Below are 26,773 nucleotides of genomic sequence, written 5' to 3' on the forward strand. Positions count from 1 at the left end.
TGGCCCGTCTCTGGCTGTGCAGACCTAGTAGCCTAACCTAGAGGTACAAGGGGAGAGGGAAGCCTCTGCCTCAACTGGGAGACAAGTTACTTACATATCAGAGGCGATGAATCCTTTAAGGTTCACCGCCCTGATCGATTATTCACTAGCCGTCCTGGAAAGGTGGAGGTGTGACCTCCTTCCTGCCCAGGCCCTTTGTCTCATGTCCTCTGAGAGTGTAGTCCTCAGAGCCGGGTCTGGCGGCTCAGTGGACTAAAGCAGCCAATGCAGGGGCCTGTGTTCCGAGGTCGATAAAATGAGTACCATTGAGTTGGGTAACAATAAAAATCTGTTATTCAGCTCCAGGACACCTACGGGTAATCGTGCGCTTTACAGATACACCTGTTATGTTATGAAAGCACTCATCAGCAGGAGGTCAGACTTCTGTCTTGGTGGCAAATGTATCGAAAAGTCACAAGGGAATGTCACAGTATGTTGGTGGACAGCTTCTGAGGGTGTCACCGGAGTGCATGCCACTTCACTCTCAACACGAGAATCTGGTCAGGGGTGAAAAAGCACAGTGTTTGATACCATGCTATCTCGGTTTTGACTGGTAGCCAGTCCACATTAACTTATAGACTGTTGTTCACTTACAGTAAACTTGAAAGGCAAGGTTACTGTAGAGGCACATGCGTCTGTACATATATACCCTCACCATTAAGATAATGGGCTTTAGGAGGTCTACCTAGGGGTGACTTAAATACCGTGAGGCAGTGAGGTGACTCTGTCACACATGGTGTGTGCAGAGTCGCACTCGTGCAGAGAAGCTGTTCGTGCAGGCTGTGGTAGCAGCCCTGAAGAATTAACTTATACTGTGGTCACTCAGGGTAGCACAAATAGTGCTGCAGCACTGGTGACCCATTTAACACACATGCCCTGGGTACCACTGGTACCAAATACTAGGGACTTATAAAGTGGGTCAACATATTTTGCCAAATGGGTTTACCACTTTACATTATCTTTAGAGGGAAAGTGCACTGGCACTGAGGCCTGATTAAAATGTTCCAGTGCATTTTCAGTTCGAAAACCACAGCATCCAGAGTAAAAAGTGTGGGTGGGGGGTGAACATCTAAAAAGGAAACTTTGCTACACACCCTTATTTTGACAAGGCATTCAGCCAATGACCCCTCATTTATCAATAGTTCTAGTTCTCCCATTCCCAAAAGGTATGATGTCCCTTTCGCTTTGAATAGCAATGATTGATTCAATAGGTGTGTTAGTTATTAGTTTGTACAATTATAATTTTAACAGATATCATGTTCGCATTACTATGAAGTCCTTTTCCATATACTTCCCCATCATTCTTTTGGGAGATGTTAATATGCATCTATGTAAAACAGATTGTTTTTTCCAGATTGATGTTGAATTTTACACCTGATTGCACATTGCACCCTAATCACTCCTCCAGAGGGAAGCAGTAAATTACCTAATAGACGAGTTTAATTTATCTTTTTTTCCATTTGGAGTGAAGACTTAGGTTATGTTAGCAACCACCCTACTATTATAAAAAGTGTCCACCACTTTGAAATCAATGATATCTTTATTACTGTCACAAATTGTCCTTTAGTTATGGACTTTATAGTAGGGATTAGTAAATTCAGCCATCACAATCCTGTATAAGTCTTTTAAACGGGGTCACTATAAACCAACCTGGAAACCCTCCATTAAGAGGTCTGTTGTGACTAAAAATCACAGTCGTAGACTCTGCTGAGTTAGTAAAATACCTGATAATTTCTGTGGACACCGTATTTCTCATTGTATTTTACATTTTTATAGTTTCCTTGATTTCACTTCGGCTCCACAAGTTATAATAAATACTTTTGATATCATCTGTTCTTGAATAAATAAAATATCGTCTATTACTTGTGCACCCAAGTTGAATCTTCAACTTCAGTGGTTTCACCACATTTGTTCCCTTACTCACTCCACGCTGATTTTGAACTTTAAAAAATATTCCAGCTGAGATCTGGAAGTTGCTCTTTGTAGAACAAACTATAAAAATTGTATTAAAGAGAGAAATTGGCTATAAAAGAAAAGGTGGGGGAAAGTTTAAAGCTGGCTTGTACCCTAGGAGATAGTAGTGGCCTCGCTCTAGCGAGTGATAAACTACCCTTTATGGGAGGCCGGTAATTCTTCTCATTTCGACTCCCACATTCCACCTGACGACTAGGTCAGACATTTTGTCTGCACTTATGTCGACATTTTGATTGCTGTATCTTACAATGATCTTTCTTCCATGGGCCGTGGGCCTGCGATCCTTATTTTTCAGTATGAGGAATGTACACGGGCCCAAAAGGTATGGCCCCCAGCCGCCCCTGGTCCTGAGGGGTTCCGTTCGATCTTTCTACAACCCCAGTCATTGGACTCCGGTTCTCACCATGACCTTAAACTTTAAGGCTTAAAGGCGGCTGCATGAATGGTTTCCCGCCATTTTGGTGACATTCTCTGACAAAATTATATGATTCAGTCAGAGCGTCCTGTACCCCCCACTTTGGCAGTTACATTGGGGGTGGGGTTCTTTGTGGACTTCTCTCTACAACTCGGCAGAGAAAACCTGATAACTATCGCTATGAAGGAATACAGCGTCAGTAGCAGAGCAAGCAAGGGCAAGGGAGGACGAAAGTGGGTCATTAGAAGAGGAAGCGATGGAAAGAATATTGAATGGAAGGGTGAAAGTATGGATGGATGAGTGAGTGGGTGCAGGGTTGGATTGGGATAAAAAATCAACCCGGGCACACTAAAAAAAAAGTGGCCCACATGTGCATATGGCTATTCCGCAAAACACTGCTTCGGCGGAGTTTTATAAAAGAAGAAGGGGGGGGGGGGGGAGTCTCTGACAGAGGCATGTTTTCTTAACTTCATTTATATTTTAAAGAATGCACGGATTAGTTCACACTGGTGAAACACACCTGAAATCCAGTGAGGCCACTTCTGCTCAGGCTCCTGCCCCACTCGATATGCATACATTAATAGGCCGGTCTAGCGAAAGAAAGGGAGTGACACCTCTGCCCCGTTGGTAAAGGTGAGGTAATGGACGCCCATCTACCCCAGAAAGGCCACTCGGGCACCCACTGAGCCGCTGCCAGCATCCCACACCACCGACACCTCCTAAATCTGCCCCCCAGGCTTCCCAAAAAAGCAGCCCACACCTGGGTCTTGGAAGCCGGCCCCTCGGCCATTGCCTGAGTGCCCGCCTTACCAATCTGACCCTGAATCAGTGGATGGATGAGTGAGTGGGTGAACGGATGAGTGAATGGATAGGGGTATGGGCAGGTAAAAGGATGGCAGAGTAGAGGAATGAATGGGCGGGCGAGTGAGTGACTGTGTAGGATGTCGGACAGGTGATAGGATGGCAGAGTAAAAGGATTAATGGATGAGTAGGTGAAAAGATGAGCAAATGGATGACAGAGTGGATGGACAAATGCATGAATGGGTAGATGAGTGGAAAACAGAGTGGATGAATGTATGATGGATGGATGGCAAGATAGATGGATGGCAGGATAGATGAATGAATAGCAGGTAGGCTGGGTGGATGGAAGGAAGGATAGCATACTAGATTGAAGGATGGCAGGGTGGATGGATGAAATGAAGGATGGATGTGTGGGTGGTGAATGGCAGAGTGAATGGATGGATGGCTGCATGGATGGACAGAAAAGAGGATAAATGGATATCAGAGGGTATGATGGATAGAGGAATGGGTGGATGGTAAAGTGGATGGATGGATGGCACCATAGATGGAAGGATGGATGGCATAGTGGGTGAATGGATGGGTGGATGGCTGGACAGCCTGATTGATGGCAGAATGTATGGCTGGATGGATGGCAGAGTTGATGAATGGATGGACTAGGGATAGATTGAATGATGGATACAAGAATGAATGAATGACAGAATGTAACAGTGGCTATCAGCTTGTAGATGGAAGAGTGAAAGAATGAATGTATAGATGCTTGGATGGAAGAGACAAGTGAGTTCTAGGGAGAGTTGGGGCTCATTTGCTTTGCTTGCGTGGTGCCATCAGAGGTTTAGTTCAAAGTGGGGGGTATTTTAATCTTCTAGCTGCTCCCTAGTTCAGTCGCTTTCAAAGTATTAAGTCAAACTCAGTAGAACAGTATTTCTTTGCCTTTGTAAAAGCGAGCAGTGCTGTTTTACGGTAACAATAAAAACTGTAACAGTATATCGGATACTGAAGTAGTCATGTAACCCCACCCTTTCAAGCCCAGGTCTTGTTGACAGAGAGGAGGATTAAAATAACACACCCCCTTCCCACAACAATCAGTGGCTTGACTATCCATCCTCTCCTATGTAATTTCCTTACAGTGCATCTCTGATGGGTGTCACTATGAGCTGATCTTAGCTAAAAGGTCAATATGAGGTTATCACTGGATCCCAGTAATCGGTGCAACCTGTATAAAACAAATTGGATGGAAAATATAAGCACATAAGTAAAACGTATGTATATATTTATATTGCATAAGGGTTCTTGAGAGTTGTTTTATGGCCCAATAGAGGACAACTCAAACAATATTTATTCCCTCACATGTATTCCCCTTTCATTCGTCCATTTACATGTTCTGCTTCCTCTGCACAAGGATATGCTGACATTCTTTCTTTTTTGTTTGTAGAGTGCACAATCACCTGACCATACTGCCACAGAAGAAGAGCAAAAGAAACATCTTCCAGGTGCTGTGAAACTCCCGGGACCAGCTTTTAACCTGTCAGAGATCCAGAATATAAAAAGTGAACTCAAATTTGTTCCAAGAGCTGGAGAATAGTATACAGAAGTATAAGGTGAGTGTGAAAAGCTGTTTTCTACACAGTTACAAGCTATTACTTCTGCAGTCCTCTTTCTTCAGTAAGGTTTGCTTGGATTTCTGTTTTTTGGGCTGCAATGTGTTTGAGATTACATATGAACCTCTGAAGAAAATCCATTTTGTAATGGTGCAGTCTCTGTTAAGTTGTGTTTTTATGATACTTCATTCCTGAGCCTGTTATGACAAATATTGCCATCTAGGGATAGCAGCTGCGAATCTTTTGCATTTTTGGAAAAGGATAAAGACCAGAATTTCCTAAGAACGAATGTCATGATGGACCAACTTGGAGATTTTGGTGAATGAAGGGGGTACTATTTATTTGTATTTATTTATTTGGTATTTTATATAGGGCTGACATGACCCTGAATGGGGTATCAGAGCGCTTTACATTAGTATATCTATCAACAATTTTGTTACCAAGTCATCAGTAGTTGTACACTATTTGCAAAAATAATTGTGCTTACAAAAAAACATATATACAGTACCCCAAAGAGGTTAATGTTCGGTGAGAGGTAGCATACATATGATCATGGTGGATCCCTGATAATGACGAGTATGTTGCGATTATGGTAGGTATTTACTCATGTAAAAAGATTTGGCTTCCTTTTTGGAAGCAGAGTTTGATGAAATTCTTCTAATGTTAGGGGGGAGAGCATCCCAAATTCTAGGCGCTGCACCAGAGAAAGCTCGGTCATACATTTTTTTCTTACGGAATCGGGACGGTTTCAGTAGTAGATCTCCCTGACTCCGGAATAGGCGGCATCCTCCTGATAGTGTTATTTTCTGGGCTAGGTATGCTGGTGTTTTGCGATGAATCACTTTATGGGTAATACATGCCATTTTCAGTTGTATTCTCGCTTCATAAGGCAACCAGTTAAGCGTTTTCAGATGAGGGATATTGTGGTTGAATTTCCTGCAGTCCGTTATAAGTCTTGTGGCCGCATTGAGACAGGATTTCAGAGGGGCTGTTGAAATCTTGGGGAGACCAGCTAAGGTTGTGCAACCGTACTCAATCCGTGATATTACTAGTGCCTGGACTGCAGTTTTAAGGTCTGCCTTATTTAAGAAGGGTTTCAGTTTTCTGAGGTAGCTTAGGTGGAACCAGGCATATTTTGCCATTGTGTTGATATGCGAATAGCTGATCTCATGTGAATTGGTGGAGATGGTCACTTAAACAATTGGTGTAAACTGAAATCAAAGGCTGTATAATGGTACAACGCGTTCTGTTGCAACACATGCCTTTACCACGCGTGCATTAAAACTAGAATGCCTTTACCACGCATAAACTCCTTTACCATGCATTTTCTAACATCGAATATGCCTTTACCAAGCATGGTTATAATGAATTTCATTGTAAAAGCATGAATGTTATTGACCTATGCATGGTAAAAACTTTCCCTGACTCCCTGCCCTGAGCACTAAAACTGGTCTCAGTCACCATCCCCCTCAGGCCCCCAGCCTTTTTTTTTTACAAATACCCGACCCCTGTCCTGAGCCCTAATAGTGGACCTCAGCACTACCCCCTTGGCCCCCAGCCCCTGCCCTTTACCCTAAAACAGGATCCCTGCATGACCCCCATTTAGCCCTTTTTGAAAATACACTAAAGCCCTAAAACCATACTCCTGCCCCAAAAACCTAACACCGCCCCTTTCCCCACCCCAGGCCCAATCACTCCTACCTCACTCACAATGATGAAGAGGCATCACTTTTACAACGTTGATTTATTGTAAAGGCATGCGTGGTAAAGGCATATGTGTTGTAAATAAATGCATGTTATAGGCTGTGCGTGTTAAAGGTGGATTCAATGTAACGCATGCGTGGTAAAGGCATGCATTATAATGACTGTTTGCCGAAATAAATGTTCCATAACTCCCCCTTACAGAGACTGATAGGAGAATCATGTCAACATATGTCTCAAAACGCCGCCTGATGTCATAAAACAAATGAACATTGTAGAATGCTTATTGTTGGTGAGTGTTAGGGATGCAGTATGGGTATAGATAAATGATTTTCCCTACACTGGATGGCCCCTACAAGCTTTGGGAATGAAAAGACTTAGAACAGCTCCCCAAGTATTCATCGATCATTCATGGTTAACATTATGTGAGGTGTGAGGTGAGCTTTGATGTCAGAACATAAGGAGTAACCAGCGACAACAGGTAAACGGGGCCTCGAGAAGAGAAGCATTTGCATATAGTTTTGAAAGTAACCCTTTGCTTCACCGGCAACCTGTGTGATACTAATAGAGGCATGCTTGGGAAGTCTGAGCAGTGCCCGAGCAGTCATGTTCTGGACATGCTGAAGCCTGTTCAAGGAGGACTGAGATACACCCAAGTAGAGGCATTTCAGTAATGCAGCCTGGATATAACCAGTGCCTGGACTACAGTCTTTTGGGCGGTTTCAGGTCAGAGATGGAAAATGTTCATTAAAGATCTCAGCGTCCCAAAACATTTTCCTGGGAGGGCATGAACATTATTTTTGGTGTATTTTTTGTCCACCTCGTTTCCTGTGTCAATAAAGTTTCAAAACTTTTTATGGACCTCTTTGGCAAGTTTTTTCCGTGTCACGATTATGTAGATGAATTTGCCTTTTTTCCAACATATCCTCACATAGCACAAACACATGAACAGCCAAGTGAGGACACAATGGTGTGATCCTGTGACCACCACGTTTGTCAATAATGTTTTTTTACCCAAAATCTTTTTTTGGTGACAGTTTCTGAAGAATGATTCCATTTTCCAAATTTAATGAGTTTTCCTGTATCTGAGGGCTGAGTGGTCGCTCCCAGTGTCCCTTGCAGACATCTGGTATCGTAGCGCTGCATTGCTTTGAAAAGTGCCATATCATTTCGCCTGCTGTGTGCTTAATTACCGCTTTGCTTCATTTGCGCTTTGTTTATTTCATACTGCTGTTTTAGACTTTGTTAGCGCGTTTGCCTCTAGCGCTCCGCTGTGCTCCCCCCTCCGCCTCCATTTTGTTTGTTGTTGTCGTCCTCGTGTGCCCGCCCCGCCTCCCAGCTGAGCCGCCCTCGCCCCTCCCCCCCCACTATCCATATATGACAGTTCTTCCCGCGCGCAGCGTTCACGCGCAGCGACCGCGCCCAATCCGCGCCGAAGGTGCGCCAAAGGTAAGCCCGTCTACGCCCGTCCGCGCCTGGACCGCGCCCAGCGCCATACCCCCTGGCCCTCGCTTTGCCCAGCCCTCCCGCATTACCTAAGATGCCACCACCCTCCTAGCCCTGAACCCCGGCCGCTCCACCAACTGCGTCCAAGCCGCTCCTGGACACACCCATGGACCTTTCTCATGCTACTCCTGCAAATTCATCGGTACCGTCACCAACTCCGCTACGCTCACACCTCAGATTCCCGACCCTAACCACCTACAATACATCCTTCTCAACACCCGATCGGTCCACAGGCACGCCATTGACCTATGGAATCTACTAGACACCATCTCTCCAGACGTCGCCTTCCTAACAGAAACATGGATGAACGCTTCCTCCGCCCCAGACATCACCATTGCCATCCCTGAAGACTATAAGATCACACGCAAGGACCGTACAGGCCACACAGGAGGAGGAATCGCTATCGTCCATAAAAAATCAATCCACATCTCAACCAGCTCTGACGTCAATCTCGCCAACTCTGAACACCTTCACTTCCAGATCCACATCGACCCCAAGACCACACTCAGAGGCACCCTCCTATACAGACCACCAGGACCCCGCGCACAATTCAGTGAAGACATCACGGACTTCATCACTCCACACGCGCTCCCCTCCAAAGATTACATCCTTCTGGGAGACCTCAACTTTCACCTTGAAAAGAACAACGACCGCAACACCACCACCCTCTTGGACAACCTCGCCAACCTCGGACTTAAACAACTGGTCACTTCCCCCACCCAAATCGCAGGTCATACTCTCGACCCTATCTTCACCTCCAGCAATCACGTCTCCTTCAGCCACACTACGGCTCTCCTTTGGACTGACCACAGCTGCGTTCACTTTACCTACAACAAGCCTAAACCCATCAACCACCCCCAACCAACTCTGCAAAGAAACTGGAACAAAATCACCATCGACCAGATCTCCTCATCGCTCCTTCTAAACACCCCAGCCCACTCTTCTAACCCAGACCAAGCCGCCACCAACTTCACCCTATGGTTATCCAACAGCGCCGACATCCTAGCACCACTGAAAAAACGTCAAAGCAAACCTGGCAGCAAGAAGGGCTCATGGTTCAACGATGATCTTAAGAAGTCCAAGAAACTCTGCCGCTCCCTTGAAAAGGCCTGGAAAAAAGACCCAACCACTAGCACCAAGGACGCCTTCAAAAACGCCACCCGCATACACCACCAACTAATCCGAAAGGCCAAGAAAACAGCATTCAAGGATCAACTAAATAACAACGCCCACAACAGCAAGGAACTTTTTAACATCGTCAAGGAATTTACCAATCCCTCGGCCAACTCCAACGACATCACCCCCTCTCAAGCCCTCTGCGACTCCCTAGCTTCATTCTTCCACAACAAAATTGCAGACATCCACAACAGCTTCGACAACCAACCCGGAGACCAACCCACCCAACCATATGCTGAACATTCACCCCCCTTGAACACCCTTAACGACTGGAACCCAATCTCCACTGAGGACACCATCCGCCTGATGAACTCCATCCACTCAGGATCCCCCACAGACCCATGTCCTCACCACATCTTCAACAAAGCAGACTCCGTCATAGCACCGCACCTCCGAGACGTCATCAACTGCTCCTTCAACTCCGCCACCTTCCCGGAAAGCTGGAAACACGCTGAACTCAGCGCCCTTCTGAAAAAACCCACAGCGGACCCCACCGAACTCAAAAATTACCGCCCCATCTCGCTCCTTCCATTCCTTTTCAAAGTCATCGAGAAAGCTGTCAACAACCAGCTCGCCGCTTTCCTCGAAGCCAACAAATCCCTCGACTCCTCACAGTCTGGCTTCCGAGCAAAACACAGCACTGAGACCGCCCTCATCGCAGCAACAGACGACATTCGAACTCTACTGGACAATGGAGACACAGTCGCCCTCATCCTCCTCGACCTCTCTGCAGCCTTCGACACAGTCTGCCACAGCACCCTTTTACAACGCCTCAGAAACATCGGAATACAAGGAAAAGCACTTGAATGGATCACCTCGTTCCTCACCGGAAGAACCCAGAGAGTCCGCCTTCCACCATTCAAGTCCGAGGCCACTGAAGTCATCTGTGGCGTACCACAAGGATCCTCACTCAGTCCCACCCTCTTCAACGTATACATGAGCCCCCTCGCGGCCATCGCCCGCCAACACAACCTCAACATCATCTCCTACGCGGATGAAAACTCAACTGATCCTTTCACTCACCAATGACCCTAGCACCGCCAAAACTAACCTACACGAAGGAATGAAAGAAGTTGCCGAATGGATGAAACACAGCCGTCTGAAACTGAACTCAGATAAAACAGAAGTCCTCATCTTAGGTACATCCCCCTCTGCATGGGATGACTCTTGGTGGCCGGAAGCCCTTGGAAAAGCACCCATCCCGACAGACCACGCACGGAACCTAGGCGTTATCCTGGATTCTTCACTTTCAATGAACAGACAATTCAGCGCCGTCTCCTCATCCTGCTTCAACATTCTTCGCATGCTCAAAAAAACATTTCGCTGGATCCCCACCGAAACCAGGAAAACAGTCACCCACGCTCTGGTCACGAGCCGACTGGACTACGGAAACACCCTCTACGCAGGTACTACCGCTAAACTCCAGAAAAAACTCCAACGAATCCAAAACGCCTCTGCCAGGATCATATTAGACATCCCGCGTAACGAACACATCTCTGGTCACCTGAAAAATCTCCACTGGCTACCCGTCAATAAGAGGATCACTTTCCGACTCCTAACCCACGCACACAAAGCACTCTACGAAATCGGACCAGAATGCCTCAACTCACAACTGTCCTTCTACACCCCCTCCCGCCAACTACGATCTTCCAGCCAAGCCCTCGCCACTGTACCTCGCATCAACAAGACCACCATGGGAGGTAGATCCTTCTCATACCTGGCAGCTAAAACATGGAACTCACTTCCCACTTACCTTCGCCTTACCCAGAACCACCTAGCATTCAGCACAGAATTATCACAAAATATAATATGGATCTTAGGGTCGTGTATTTTTTAATCTCTTTTTTCTTTATATCCTTGTAGGTCTTTTAGATATTTAACACAGACCACTTAGGTGCTGTATATTTATTTTGTATTTTTCATTAATATTTTATTTATTGTGACACCTGGAGTGGGAACATCATTTTTCCTTTCTAGGTCCTGACGAATTGCCTTGGGGAAGGGCATGAAACTAGTTGACCATAAAGGGAAACAATAGGTATTCACGCCTAGGGTTTTCTCACACGTCCCCAGATTTTAGCATACCATTGTAGGGGTAGGAAATTGTTTTTGTACCCACTAATCTGGTATTTATACTTTTTTCCTTTCTTTCTTCCAACTTCCTTCCTAATTAACATAGGAGGTTAGGTGTATATGGACAACCCTGTATTTTACAATTAAGTGCTCCTGCGTATCCGTTGGTAGTAGCACGCCCCTGTCCGTAGATGGCAAGGATGGACCCAATGATGAGGCATGCCACCAAGGGGAAACCCGGGTGGGTGAGGATTTTTTTTAAAGAAAAAATCTTTTTCCTTTCACAGTGTTCCTGCAAGAAGAAAAAAAAAATTTCCCTTTCTAGATTATCTGTATAGTGCCGTGAAGGACGGGTCCCCACTTTGCCTACCTCTACTCTCCCCCTTTTAAAAAAAATATTATACAGTGTACTGCCATCTCTAGAATATACGGTTATGACTTCTGCAGCACATGCTGTTCCCTTATTTTTAATATCAATTACAAACCTTTTTGGAGCTTCAAATACATGCTGCTCAAGAACAAACATGCATTTCAGATTATTACATTTCGTTTTGTACTACACGACATAGTGATAAACAAATTACCCAATGTTCATTTTACTTGAAAATAGAACAGCCGTTACCTTCCCGGCTTGCTCCTGTGTGCAACACAAGCCTCTCAAATATAATTTAATTGCATTATATAAAATTGGAACTGCAGCACAGAGCAATACACAATGATGTAAATGGGTTAAAGCAAATGCCCAAATGATGCTTTCCATTAGTGAAGTGTGAATTTGTTCTCTCCTAATGTAATTATTCACTTAACAAGGCTGATGGGATATGGTATTCCCTCACTGGCCATCATGAATTGTGATTCGCATGCCTTTTTACAATGTTAATAAAATGGCCTTTCGTGCAAGAAGATAGCCCTGGAACATGTGCTGTAAAATATTTCAGACTGTTGTCTCCGAAAAGGTAGTAAAAATAATCATCGAAATAATAAGAAGCACTCCCGTCTGAGCCCACTGGAAAAAACTATCAATCTGACTTTATGTGGAGTGCCGGTCAGTGCAGGAAATGAGGAGAACCAGCCGGATCCTGGATCCGGTCAGATCCTGGTCCTGGCAGCTGTTATTGATTCGGATACAGGGGGGCATATTTACAAGAGCCTAGCACCACTGGAGCATCACTTTTTTTAAACGCTCCAGTGGGGCTGCATGCTTGCCCATATTTACAAAGCCACGCAAATCCACCCTGCGTTTCTTTTCATGGCCTTGTAAAAACGACCCCTTTTCATGCATCACTTTGCGTGAAACGAGAATACAATGGATGTTGCTGTGGGCGTTCCAATGCAACACCCATTGCTTCTTGATGCTGCCCCAGATTTACAAGGGTGTTTAAATCTTAGGAAACGCCCAAAAGTAACGCCATTGAAAAGCCGGCGCTAGAGTAGCAAAACAAAGAAAAATACTTTTATTTCTCATAGTTTTTTGCTTTTTCTATGTGTGCTGCATTCTGATTTTTAGGGCTGGTGCAAGGGAAAATTGGGGTGTTCCGTATTCTGGTAAATATGGTGTATCCCTGTGTTTTGAAATGGCGTGGCTCAGCTAAATTGCTTGCAGCCCTGCACCATTCTGTCGTAAATATACCCCAGGATCTTGGCAGGCCACAGTGAAATAGGCCGAATTTGTCTCAGTGTAATTTGCAGATACATTCTGGTCTGCTCTCACGTTGTGTGCTTTCTATTCCTAGCAGTAAACTGTAGGGGTTCAAACAGATTTCATATGTACAACTCCTACTGGGCCCAACACAAAGACCTCACTTAAAGAGCCAGAGGATGGGAACCTGGGGAAGATTGCAAGGGCCCCAAGCAAGGACAAAACACGAAAAAACCATGACCTAATTCCAAGTTGTTGGTTAAAGATAAATATCTTGCTTTTATTCAGCTGAAACAATGCATCAGGAAAAAAACTTCAACACATTTACAACAATCTTGAAAATTGTTACAAATATTAATGTTATTTTTGTCTCCATACAAAGAATGCTAGGCAGGCGTAATCCTGTCCCAACCATCCCAATGCACATTCTTTGTGAAACCATGTCCTGCCCATACTATGTTTAGATTCCCGTGCTTTCCCTAGGATGAAGAGATTCGTCCACTATGATGCAAACCTAAGATAATTGTCTGAGAACCTCCCCTGGAAGGACACAGAAGCCCCTGACACCCAATAAAGAGATGGGCTGGGTAAATGGGTCAAAACTGAAGACTGTGGTACTGCCCCATTTCCCCACCACACCAAGGGAACAGAAGAATTGGGCACTTAACCCAATGGAGGCCAGAAACAACCATAGCAACGTCCATCCACAACCCACATAAAGAATTAAGGGCCTGATTATGATCTTGTGGATGGGATACTCCATCACAAACGTGATGGATATAACGTACGCCGTATTACAATTTCTATAGGATATAATGAAATTGTCATGCGGTGGATGGGATATGCGTCACATTTGTGATTAAGTAACCTTTGTCCACCAAGATCGCAATCAGACCCTAGGACGCCATACTTCCTCTATGGGGCCCAGTTGAAAATAAACAATATTGCACATTATTTTATGAGGATGCTAAAGTGACCCAAAATTTCACTGTCACCCATGAGCTCACCCCACCACAGTCTAGTGTGGTTCACCTATCAACCAGCTTCCACTCTAGTGACATCATTAACTTAGCGGTAAAGAAAATAAGGAATGCAGAAACAACTTACTTCCTTCTTGAGATAGGTGTATCAAGAATAGTACCCCACCTGGGTATCCCAGGCAACGCTTCCAATGGGAGAGGACTTGGCCCCAGAAATGGATTTGAGTGAACACAGGGGAGGGTTTGCTCATTTCCCTAGCCGTAGCCAACCCTCTAGAGTGGGATAGGAGTTCTGGGAGAAAAGGCTCTGTTGGTTTCAGGTAGAGAGGGGCACTTTGGGATAGTTTACATTAAAATATATGGGAATTGTGGTAAAAGTGGGTAGGGTCACCCCTGCAAAATGTTATCCAATTGGTTAGGGAGTGGCCAGGAGTTTCCCCCACACATGGGCTGGCATTGGGCATAAATGTGCCATCCCTAGCACCTTCCTAAGAACACTGCTCCATCTGTGTGAAGAAGACTGATGAAGGGCTGTACCTGCTGTCAGTGGCGGCTGGTGACATTTTAAAATGGTGCAGTAATAATGACTGACAGGTATTGAATGAAGTGGGTGATGCCAGCAGTCCTGAAGAGGGTGGAAGGGATCAGTAAGAGGGTTTGGCTCAGGAATCTTTCAAAAATAGAACCATTGTGGTGCTTCAGACAATGCATTTATTTCCCAAAGAAATTGCATAATGTATCTCTCTGAAATATTTCAATGCTTCTGAGTTTGCTCCTGTGTTATGTGTTTGCAACAGTAGATACTAGTTCCAGCTGTGATCTAAAACATGGAACGTAGTAGCAATATTATAAAACACAGGCACAAAGAATATTCCTTACCATCTTCGGACAAGTCTTGATGCTTTTGTGTAGCACTCCAAACCAGGGTGTCGATTAGGATGGCGGCCGGACCTGCATCCGTCCGACACCCTCGAGATGGAGGGACCGTCCGCAGGGGCAGCGGCGTTCCCTCCATAGGAATTAGGATGTGACAGCCACCCTGGTGGTCACATCCTGTATATTTAACATTGCGACGGGTGCTGCTTAAAGCAGCACCCGCCGCAAAGTTAGAAATGCATGCTTTGCATGTGAAGGCACAAAGCGGTAGGCACCGCTCGGGGCCTGCCGCTTTGTGCATGCACATGTAGGGGGGTACCATAGGTACCCCCGATGTGCACCCCCCACCCCCCAACATCCTGGAGGCCCGCAAGGGGCCCCCAGAAGCAAAGGTCCACAAGCTTTTCCACGGCGGAATATCCGCCACAGAAAAGCATGTCTCTGCACCCATCATAATATGGCTGGCGGTGTCTTGCAGACACCGCCACCATATTGTGGTCCACACACCGCGGATCAGGGGCGGATGGACCTGCCGTCCTCGGCTGATCCTATCGCCATCATAATCTGGCGGTGGGTGTTTTCAAGGACCGCGGAGGTGAATCCGCATCCTCCGGGACGGCGGTGGCTTCCACCGGCCCGGAGGATGCGGATTCACCGCCATCATAATCGACCCCTTGGTTTGCAATTACCTAGCGCTATAAATACTATATTATGGATATTAATTTAAACTGTACTGCGATTAAAAGTTGCTTTGTCCTTACAGGGATTCCAGCGTATGGCCCGCAGATCATAATAGATGTTTGCAGTAAATGTGTTAGTAACATTAACTCATGGATTGGACTGCGTCAGAAATTATGCTGCTTTTGTGATCTGCCAAAACTCAGAAAGTCGTATCTGTTGTGTTTGTGCAGCTAATCGATAGGCCTCCAGGGCAGCTGGAAAAATAATTACCAACAAAGTCGCATCCCGGGGATGATTGGTTTCATCTGACGGTGTGGGTGCTGTTCAGGAAAAGCATTGCGAATCACCAATCACCTGCAGGACAGCATATGTGCCAGTATTCTAGTAAACATTAAAAGCAGACTTCGGCATGGGGGAATCTGTTGAATATGAAAAGGGGGGTGGAGCATGTCATATGATTTATGATGGAGAGCTTAAGCTAGCAGCACCCGAACAGACTTCCATAAATCAGTGCCATGCACCACTAAAGCACCTCCTCTTTTTCTGGGAATCAAGGGCTGTAAAAAGGTATGCCCTGCTTGATGGTGTCAACATTCTGTATGTGTGCACATGTGCAGAATTGGCCTGTAAGGACCTGCCTGCCTGGCTCTCATCGGACTTCAAACCAGGCAGTCCGGAACAAATATATTGCATTTTAAATACAGGGAAAATATGTTAATGGGCGTTTAGATCAGTAGGGCGTGGGACTCAATGCTCTTAAACACGGGCTGCTACTTCCTGCTGCTGTTACCTGTAAGGAGCACGCTGTTGACTGGACATGCTCCCACTTGTAACCTGGAGCTAGAAGTGGACTCCAAGGTTCAGTTGGATAACCTCCTGTTAAGCTGAAGAGATGAAAAAGCTTCAAGAGACCCATGAAGGGCCCAGCTGACCAGTTCCAACTGGACCTGCTCTGGCCTTGTTGGTGACTTCTGTTGGAGTGATGTTAGAGTGTGCTCCTCCTGCCCAAACTTGAAAAGCTGGGACTTAGAAACGTTTTGCACACCTTTCTTCTGAAGAATCGGTAGGAGGCTGGTACCGTAGTGAACGTCGAATTACATGTAAGTTCCAACGTTCTGGTTTGTCCCACTGAAGGAGATCTGATTTCCAGAAAGTTTCCAAGTCAGTAAGTAGAAGGCTTCCCTGAGACCAATGCTGAGCGGAAGCAGATTGACGTTGAGGCCTTCCTGGGCATGGATGCCGAACTTCTGTTCTGAGTTTTGCCGCCTTCATCAACAACCACTCGGTTCTTCAGCCACCCGCCTTCGTCGAAACCCAACTCGAGCCCAGCGTGCCTCTCCGATGATTTGTCAACAACCACCTTTTCTCCCCCAAAAATTCTAAATCCGAAGGTAACTTTTTGTATTGAACCTATCTAGGCCTAAAATCCGAACTGCAGTTGGCCCTAAACCTGAATTTCGTCCCAGACTAGTGCGACCAGTAGCCCAGGGTTGGCACGTTTGCACTTTTTGGTGCCAAAATGTAATTCAGGCTTTAAAAAACATATTTCTCCTGCTCTCTTTATTGGAGTTCTGTTGTTTAGGTGTCATTTTGCTCATTAAAATATTCTCTAGGTTTATAAAGTGGAGTGGAAATTTTAATGTGTTGTGTTTTCGAGTTTTTAACAGTTTTGGTAGTTCTAAATGTTTTTTACACTTTCCTTTGGTAAGCCTGTTTGCTCTGTGCCATAGGTACCAGGGGTTGAGTTCAGGTATAAATTACTGAAACCTTTACTGTACCTCATAGAAATAGTGGCATTATTACTTATAGTAATCTATCTTCGACCCAATCGAATAATCCATTTTCTAACACTGGTGTTCAGCTGTAGGATCCAGAGTGTAATGGTTTCCTGGCTTGTTCCACTGAACTTTCAGGCGCCAGACCGCGCAACTCCGGCACGCCACTATCTTTTTTAACACAGATAGCCGGTAATCTGAACCTGCCTAAATCTCACTCGGTTGTGAAGCCACGCGGTTCCACAGACGATCTACTTTCATATTGTAGCGTTAATCCGTCACCATTCTTTTAAACACAGATAGCTGATATCTTGCACCCGCCCAGACCGTGTTCTAGCTGCGAAGTACTACTGCCCGGCTCACTATACATCCCGAAACACAGCCAACTATAACTTTCTGGCAAGTTTTTTTACTCGAAACGCAACAACACGGGCCTCGATTTTAAAAACCACGCTGCTCCGGCTTTGCATAAAGACCGCAACATAGTATCAAGATGGTAGTGTCCTGAGGAAGACACCTTCAACGTGTCGAAACGCGTAGACAGGAAACCATCTCTCCACTATATTACTTTACTGTACAAACAATGTATATCTGTTAATAGAATCTTTTTTATAATGTTTTATCAATATGTCAATGATTTATCTCATGACACTTTTTTATGAAATCTATTAAAATGTACTTTTCATGCTAATTCAGTGTCTCACTATTTAATTTCACTCTGTTTGCTAATTGAATTGTGCCAGTGCTCACATTGCTTGCTGGGTACGTTACTTTGCATATATTATTTGCCCTGACCAAGGAACTTTATCCAAATCTGGGGGTCCTTGTTTCTTCACATATTGTTCCGCAGGAGCGTCAGGAATCTGGAGAATAGTCCTCAGCCTTCCCCTACGGCCTTTTGACTCTATCAGACTCTAGAGTATCGAATGGCTCGCCAGAGGAAAACAGGGAAACAAAACAAAGAAAGGCGGGGAAAACAGTCGACTTCAGAGTGGACACTTGGTGAATAGGCAGGCTGTAAGGGAAGGAAGAGATTCCTATCTATAGCTGGTTACAACACAATTTATATGCACAATGCCTATATATATATATATATATAGACAAACATCACCTACCACACTAATCGGCTGGACCTTGGGACATAGCTGGTGGGTAGAATATGGTGTTCGTTTTCTGCACATAACAAGACAAAAAGATAATAAGTACACTATCCCACTCTATGCTAGCATGTGAAGGTAAGTGATTTGTAAATCTCACGTTGCTATTCTCTGGAGAAAACTGGAAGAACATCCAATTCCTCTTCAAGGCTGGAACGTGTGTGCGAGCCTCTACTTTGAAGTATGCACCAGGTTATCTGCCATATGATATTAACAATTAGTCATCAACAACAGTAACCCCTCAACCTGCCGTAAGAAAAGCTGTGCAAAGTGCTGTTACCGGGATTCTTTGTAGCTGAGCCTCGAAACACACCACACACTGGCCCACGCAAGTGCCCCAAATAAAAGTATACCACAATGCCAAAGGGAAGGCTGGTAGGGTGATTCACCCAACGGGAGTCAGCTCCGGCCAGTGAACCTAAATACTGATGCAACAAGCAGCGCCTGGCCGGGTGGCGGGAAAGACCTGGCCACCAGGCGGAACACCAGGAGCAGGGGAACCTGGAATAGCAGTACCCGGCCAGATGGCGGGGAAAGACCCGGCCGCCGGGGGGAGTACCAGGAGAAGGGGAGATTGGAATGGCTGTGCCCGGCCAGATGGCAAGGAAGGACCCGGCCGCCGGGCGGAGCACAAGGAAACGGGAATTGAATGGAAAACAAACACGGATTGAAATTAGCGTGTTTGTGAGGATTTTCAAGAAAGCAACAGATTACGCTGACACCAAAGTAAAGAGCGTCATTTCGAAAGCGTAACCGAAATAGTACGGCCACAGAATAACAGCCGAACAAAATACCCTCACGGAGGAGGTAGGGAATCAAACAGGAAACAACCTTCCAAGGAACCGGAAGTCAGGCAAAACGAATAGGGACACAACAAACGGAAGTAAGGGCTAGACGCTAGAACGCAAAGCGGCGTTCTTTGGTGTAATGTGTCTTTTATAGTGCCACGGCAATTAGAGCTACTGCTCGAGTGGGATCTCGGAGCATGACACAGAGCTTGTGTATAGCAGTACCACTCAGCTATTTAATTTGAAAAGAAACATCCCTGGATTGAACTAAAAGCAAAACTAAATTTTACATTTTTAATTGACATCAGGTCTTTGACTTGGTAATGTCTGATTTTTCAAAATATATTTCTCAATTTTTGCACCTTCAAACTGTCTAAGGGAACATGGAGTTGGATTAGGCTACTTTGACAACTCTCACAGTGATTGAGTTAAAGGCCATATGCAGGGAAAGTTGAAGCAGGGCCAAAATGCAAAGAAGGCAGAGTTTGGGAAGGCCCTCTGTGCCTGACAGAAAGCACGACAAGCTTGAATCCCCCCTGAGGAAGAAGCAACTCCCGAGGATGAAGGAGAAGGGGACAGCCTATTCCAGCATGGATTCTTCGGTGCACCATCCAGTGATCCAGTGCTGCAGTGCTGGAAGTTAAGTCCACTCTGCCATCACAAGCCCCTCTGAACTGGCCATCCACCAGTTGGAGCTCAGTGACAGGCAATCATAAAGGAAGCTGAAGGCCAAAGTGGCAGCCATAGCCCTAGAGGAGAAGAAACTGACACTAGAAGAAAATAAATTGGCCTCGAGGAAAAGAAGACCAGGCTGGGTCAGATGTCCAGTGAAGATGGTGGCAGCAATGGTGGAGTGTCTACAGGGGACCACTCACCACTTGTTATATTGTATTATGACTTTTCTGTTACCTCAGCGCTGAGATGCTTCTGCGGGGTTGAGTCCAGCGGTATACCACACATTCATTAACATAATAGATTTGTAGAGGGGCTAGCTGACTCTTACACTCACATGAAAGATGCCCATATGCAGAAGTTTAGTCTCACACCATAAGTTCCGGGACACATACAGAGACACACAACAATCCTGGATTGACTTTGTAGATATTCCACTAAAAGCATTAGAGGGCTGGGTGAAAAGCAATCTGGTCACTATGATGGGCGACAAAATCTGATTATGAAGTAGCACCTCTTGAGTAATTATCATTCAGTTTTACACTAGTTTTAAGTAGATTTCAAGTTGTCTGACCCCAGGCAGCTTCTAAGAGAGCTAATTTGTGGATGCACACTTTGGTATCTGAAAAGTCCCAGGAGCTGATCCCAAGAAAGGGGATTCAGCTCGTCCCCAGGGGGAAGGGGAGCAACAAGGATCAAAAGAAGGAGATTTCAGAAGGGCTCCAAAAGTCAACTCATGAGGGGTAGTCCCACGCATGTTCATAACCCAAGTAGGGAGAGTACAAGAGGAAGAAATCTTGTGACCCCATGTGACCCCATTTTTTTTTTGTATGTTCTTATATAGCGCTCGAATCACCGGGAGGCATCTCAGCGCTTGCATTGGGAACCCGTCCTGTCTTTTCCCTGTGAGATTAGCCCCTACAGGGCATCCCCAAGGTGAAAGCCAGGCATCCCGCCGCGGGGGGCCGTTGTGGAGATTAAGCAAGCTTAATGCCCAGAGTTGCAGAGTGTGAACCCATGATTTCGGCAGGCACCGAAGCGAGAATTATCGAGTCCGTGGACATTTGAGCTCAAGACCCTGCCGCGTCGGGAATGGAACCCTGGTCCTGGGTATGACCTCTGCTTCAGGGTCTGCCTGCTCTAACCAGTGAGCCACACTTCTCCACTCCCATGTAGGCCGGGGTGTAACTGGACTGTCACAAGCCAGGACATAAGAATGTAGAATCAGTATTTTCTGAGAAGCCCCTCATAGATGGGCAGTCCCAAGAGATTGCTAGTGTAGGAATTTGGGTAGACCTTTACCCAGGGGAATTTGGGTAGACCTTTACCCAGGGGAAACCAGGATTTTGACTGAAGCCACCTTAGTTTCTGTGGATAGGGTGAATGTTGTAGGCTTCCATGGCAGGCTCACCTCCCAACATGGTGAAGTACAGGCAATGGCGAATCTCCAAAGGGACCAAGGTAGAGATTTTTTGGGATACAGGTGGGCCGACTAGTGTAGCCAGAGCAGATTTTCCCACATTCTTTTCGTAGGCTAGTCAGTACTGACAATGAGGTGAGGTTTCATCCCACCACACTGGTCATCTTTGAGTGGGGAGGGGTTATGAGCCTGAAGAAGGTAGCTGTGAGCCCTGCTATTCCAGTGGAGTGTCTGTTAGAAATCATCTATAAACCTCTGAATGGGCTAAGGAGCAAACCTGAGTAGGAGTGAGTGACCACAAGGGACCAGACAGACCCTCAGGGAAGCCAAAGGAACCCGTAAAAATTGCCCTGGTTCCCACAAGCAAAAGGAAGGGCAAGTGGCATGGGAAACCAGCCTCAAACCGTCCTACGGTCCAGAAGGAATCTGACCCCTAGGTGGGACATCTGGAGCCCATAAAGGGAGAGTAACCTACCCCGAGAGACCTGCCAGATCTGTTTGACTTGCATGGGGTATGTGGACCCACATGGGAGGAATTCTGTCAAGAACAGAAAACGTGCCTGTTCCAAATGGGTTCTGCCAATTAGTAGGCTCAGATTTTTGCTTTTTGATCACCCAGTCTCACTTTTTGTGCATGTGTTTACTGTCAGTGTCTGCCTTTCAAGATAAGGCTACTGCAACGCACCTAGGGAAAAATACACTTGTATAGTTATACATGAACACTTTCACATGTGTGTGGGCGGTACATGTGAGACTACTGTTGCATGCAGTCTGGTAACTGTGCACAGGTACACTGGCCCAGAAGGTACTCTATAAGATTGTATATTGACCTGGGGTAGGCCTTATGATATATGTAGGCACTCATAGGTAAGGTCAGTAGAGTTTATTGGTTTATCAGCAGTGTCACTGTATCATATTTGCTTTAAAGTTCAGTTTCCACTAGGTCAATGAAGTCCCATTAGGAATAAAACTGGGGTGAAACATGTGCGCCAAGTTTGATTATGCAGGTCCCAAGAAGCCACATGAACTCCTAACCGGTCTTCCAGAATATTCATATTTCTCAGACTCAGCTCAGAATCAGATTCCTGGCCTTTTGTCACCCTGCTGGGCCAAATTAATTACTTTTCTCCCTAGCAGAGGGAACAAAGGCCTCCTGACTCAAAAGGAGTAATTATAACATTGCTTCACTCAGCTTCTGAGGGGAAGAGTTATGGAGGAGAATCTGCACCTATTCATGAACTGTCACAGTGTTGGGACATCCCATTCCAAAGGCAGAAGCCCAAACCTCTGAAGCCAACACAGGGGTAGGGGGGTTCCCCTTTCAGGTTTGGTGGCAATATCCCTGGCAGTGATGTCTAATAGGGGCAAAGCTGATGCCCCCAAAGGAGATGTGAACAGGAACCAGTTGACTGATCGATCTTGAATTGTCCAAGCATGCTGTGCATGAAGGTTGGGACAGGGGTGAAGGGGTAATTCAGCCCCTAAGGTTGGCCAGAGGTGATTGGCTTGTAGAATGTTCCATCCCCATTTAAAAACTCTTGCACAAGGGAGAGAAAGAGAGCTGGACACTGGAATTGAACAGCAACACCATAAAAAGCTGGAAGGACAAGCCCCTTGACGCCCTAATGGACTAAAGACTCTGCCTACAGCTGACCCCAGACCAGTGGGTCTGTCCAGGAGCTGTGAAGCTGCGTCCCTTACATCCTTGAGTACCAGTTAGGGTACACTGTGTACTTCTGTGCCCCAGTTGGAGGAGAGGAACGCAAGATACCAAGGATGAAAGAGGGTTGGTGCAGTGTGCCAGTGGAACCAGCTCCTGTAAAGTCTACTACATTTGAGGCCAGGATGCAAGTTGCAGAGGCTCCAGGTGGCTAGGACTCACCACCAGGAGCAAAATGAACCCAAGATGGTTAAAGTCAGCCCACCGGTTCCTGATTTTCCACTTTTAAATGAATTTACCTTTGACCCTCTTGCGAGCGACAGAGCATGTGGAGCTTTGCTGCCTGCCTGAATTCTACTCCTGGGGTGGGATAGTGCCTGGAGGTTATGTAGATCTTTATCAATAATTCAGTATGGGTCCTACTTGCCAGAGTTGGACGGGGTCCGGAGACCTCATCCCCTGGGCTGCCCTATGCCACAAAGGGCCCAGGACCCCATATTAAAGTCCACAACAAAGGAAGAAAAAGGAGGAGGAGTGCCATTACGCCCTTCACAAATAATAGAAAGGGGTAGCCTGTACCAATTAGACTTTTTTACTACACAAAAGAGCCCTTATTAGGAACCTTAGAGTAATGAAAGATTGCAAAAAATAATGTTCTAAATGTATTCCTTGCAATTTGCATGCAACTCCTATACGCCAGTGGAAAGCACACATTGCTATATTAGATGAACTGTAACTTATGAGCTGAAAGTACCAAAAGGATGCCTGTGACGAAAGATGTCATTTAGAATACAAATCTGTCATCTCCGTGTTACACATTATGCTTTGCAGTAGGCATATTTACCCTCTATGCTACTTTATGATGAGCTAAAAAGGTAACTAGGTAAAACACAGATCTCTGCATTAACCACCAGAGTGTTTTTACTGTTATCTTTATACCATAAAAATTGCTGTGCACATAAGTATCTCTGCAGCAGGGACCTTAGCGCCGAAAGATATTTTCAAATTCAGTCTATTTGTGACCAATTAAACAAGCTAGAACAGATTTACTGTCACATTTGTCATTGTTGCCAATTTCTTTATGACATGGTTTTTAAGAACTATCTCTATAAGTTGACTGTTAAACAAGATCCTGTTGTGTGTCGTCGAAGGTTGTTGCTGGGGATATGCATTGGTGGTCACTTTGAAATGTCGATGTTGTAGCGAGAAGTGCAGTTCTCACTTTGCCAGTCGTCGATAGTGGTCACTGTAGAGCAAAGAATCTGGTTCACCGGAGGTTCTCATTGATGGATGGTGTGGGCAGAGAGCTTGGCATGAATGGTCCAGTTTGCTGTTGTGAAGAGCCTAGAACTTCAGGATTTTTTCTTTTCTTCAGGGAGTTGTTCAACTGAGGCCACACTAAAGGTTCATGACCTGGAAGGCAGCTCTTGGGGCCCAGGAATGCACTCCAGCAGAGACCAGCGGGGCTCAGGCAGCTCCAGTTGCATGTCCAGGCAGGTCCAGTTGCAGCAAGTCAACTGAGTAGTTACAGGGAGGCCTCCAATGTCCCTGTAGCTCAAAACAGGAGGTCAGTCAGCTGACCCTTTCGAGTCACTTCAGCCTGGGATGAAGGGTGCAGGTCCAGTTTTCCTTCTCAGCAAGCAGGGCAGGCCCCAAGCAGTAGGGTGTCTGTCTGTGGCATAGGAGTGTATTGAAAGTGGGTCTGGGGCTGAGGGTCCCCTTTTTATACGCAGTGCTGACTTTGAAGTGGGTGAAGCTTCTTTAGTTTCCCACTAGAGAGAGCTGGAATTTCTTGCCTCCCTACCCTGGTCACAGACTGTCTGGGGCACAATAGGCTAGTGTGAAGTCCTTTCAGTGTGAGCTGAGCCATTGCCTATGAAGTGCAAGTGTGGTAGGTGACAGCTCTACTCCCATCCTGCCCGAGATGGACAAGCCTGCCAAACACCCAGACCCTCTATTGTGATACCAGTGACCCCTTTAGAACACACAATGGACCAACATACTGAAAACGTGGTATCCATGGACGGATTCACCTTGGAAGAGGTTACTATGGCGATCACGGGGCTGGCGCCCGAAAAGGCGCCAGGCCTCGATAGGCTTCCAGGTGACCTATATAAACACAAAGCAAAAATTTGGGCCCCGTACCTTAAGGTGTTGTTTAATGCTATTCTGAATGGCATGAAGATCCCCCCTACTTGGCTGGGGGCAGAGATAGTACCCATTTTTAAAAAGGGTTGTCCTCTGCTCCCGGTCAATTACAGGCCAATAAGCCTGATAGACGTTTCACAAAAGCTATTTGCCAGGCTATTGTTGGATCGTCTGTCTGAATGGATGACGGAACATGACATATTGAGTCCCCTCCTGGCGGGTTTCAGAGAGAAAGTTTCAACGGTGGACCAGGTCTTTCGGCTTGCCCTCATTCATTGGAAAACGGTACAGTTGGGGGGTGTCAGCCTCTACACTGTATTCGTGGACCTGAGGGCGGCGTTCGACCTGGTCCCCCGTAAAAAACTTTGGTATGTACTGGCCAAATTGGGTGTTCCCAAGGGCCTGCTGGAGATGATTATTCATCTCCACACTGACAACTTTGCACAAGTAAGGTGTGGCAAGGATGGCGCCTTGTCAAATAGGTTCCCCGTTGACAGGGGGGTAAGGCAGGGCTGTGTACTCGCACCAACCCTGTTTTGCCTCTACGTCAACGGGGTTATCCCGCACCTCAATGGGGTGGCCAACTCTGATGCTCCCAAGCTAGCAGGATCCTGAGTACCGGCGATCATGTACGCCGACGATACCTTGTTGCTTTCAAAGTCCATGATGGGTATCCAGAGAGTACTCGATGGTTTTGCGGGTTTCTGCGGGGAACATGGTCTAGAAATGAATACCTCAAAGACCAAATTTATGGTGTTTAATCCCCCCCCAAAACTCAGATCCACCCCAACTATTGACCATAAGAGACTGGAAAGGGTGAGGACCTTTGAGTATCTAGGAATTATCCTAAATGAAAGAATGACCTGGTGTACCCACCAAGAGAAAGCACTCCTTAAATTGACTCAGTACTCGGGTGGCATCATGAAGCTTTTATGTAATAACAAGTCATCTATCCGGCCTGTGGGCCCACCACTGCAGATCTACAGGGCACAGGCAAGGGGGGCTGCCATGTACGGGTGCGAGCTCTGGGGTCATGTACCCTCTCCGGATTTGCTAAAAGAGGAGAACAAGTTTATCCGGAGGATTGTAGCCCTTCCCCCGAGCACTCCCCTTGTTCCCCTAAGGATGGATCTCGGGATGCGACCCCTTGACGAAGAACTGGCTTTCCGACCATTAGCATATTGGCTCAGGATATGGTCTGTCCCGGAACTAAAGAGCTACAGACAAGGACTTCAGGAGGTGCTTGCAATCCCTAATGCGGGAGAAATCAAATGGCTGAAATTTATAAAAACAGAGCTGGAGGGTCTGGGCCTTCTGAAATTGTGGTCCGACCCCATAACCATCTGCCCACTGCTTCCCAAAAAGCTGTTGGCCAAAACATACCATGATTGCAAATTGACGGCACTGTACCGCCACCAAAACAACGGGACACTAACTGATTCATTTCTTAGGACTAAGGACACTTATACTTTTGAGCCAGTACTAGATAACCTTTATCCCTCCCTGCTCAGGAAACTCTATTTACAATGGAGACATGGGACTCTTCCGCTCCGAGTATTCACAAACAAGTGGAGTGAACATGCAAACAGTGTATGTCCTGCTTGCAAATTGGCTGATGAGACTGAGCTCCATATAACCTTTTTTTGCCCTGTTTATCATGCGATACGTAGGAAATGGATTATTCCTCTGTGTAG

The 26,773-nt window shown here is 46.1% G+C and overlaps 1 protein-coding gene across 1 annotated transcript in view; it reads left to right on the forward strand.

Annotated features, from left to right (window-relative positions):
* Positions 1-26,773, forward strand: part of SMPX (small muscle protein X-linked) — a 386,156-nt gene that overhangs the window by 176,386 nt on the left and 182,997 nt on the right. The window contains exon 4 of the mRNA XM_086933367.1: positions 4,662-4,827. Coding sequence (XP_086789493.1) covers positions 4,662-4,811 — 150 coding nt within the window. The 3' untranslated portion in view covers positions 4,812-4,827. The remainder of the gene's footprint in view (positions 1-4,661; positions 4,828-26,773) is intronic.

Source organism: Lissotriton vulgaris, chromosome 8 (assembly GCF_964263255.1).
Source record: "Lissotriton vulgaris chromosome 8, aLisVul1.2, whole genome shotgun sequence".
Classification (NCBI taxonomy): domain Eukaryota; kingdom Metazoa; phylum Chordata; class Amphibia; order Caudata; family Salamandridae; genus Lissotriton; species Lissotriton vulgaris.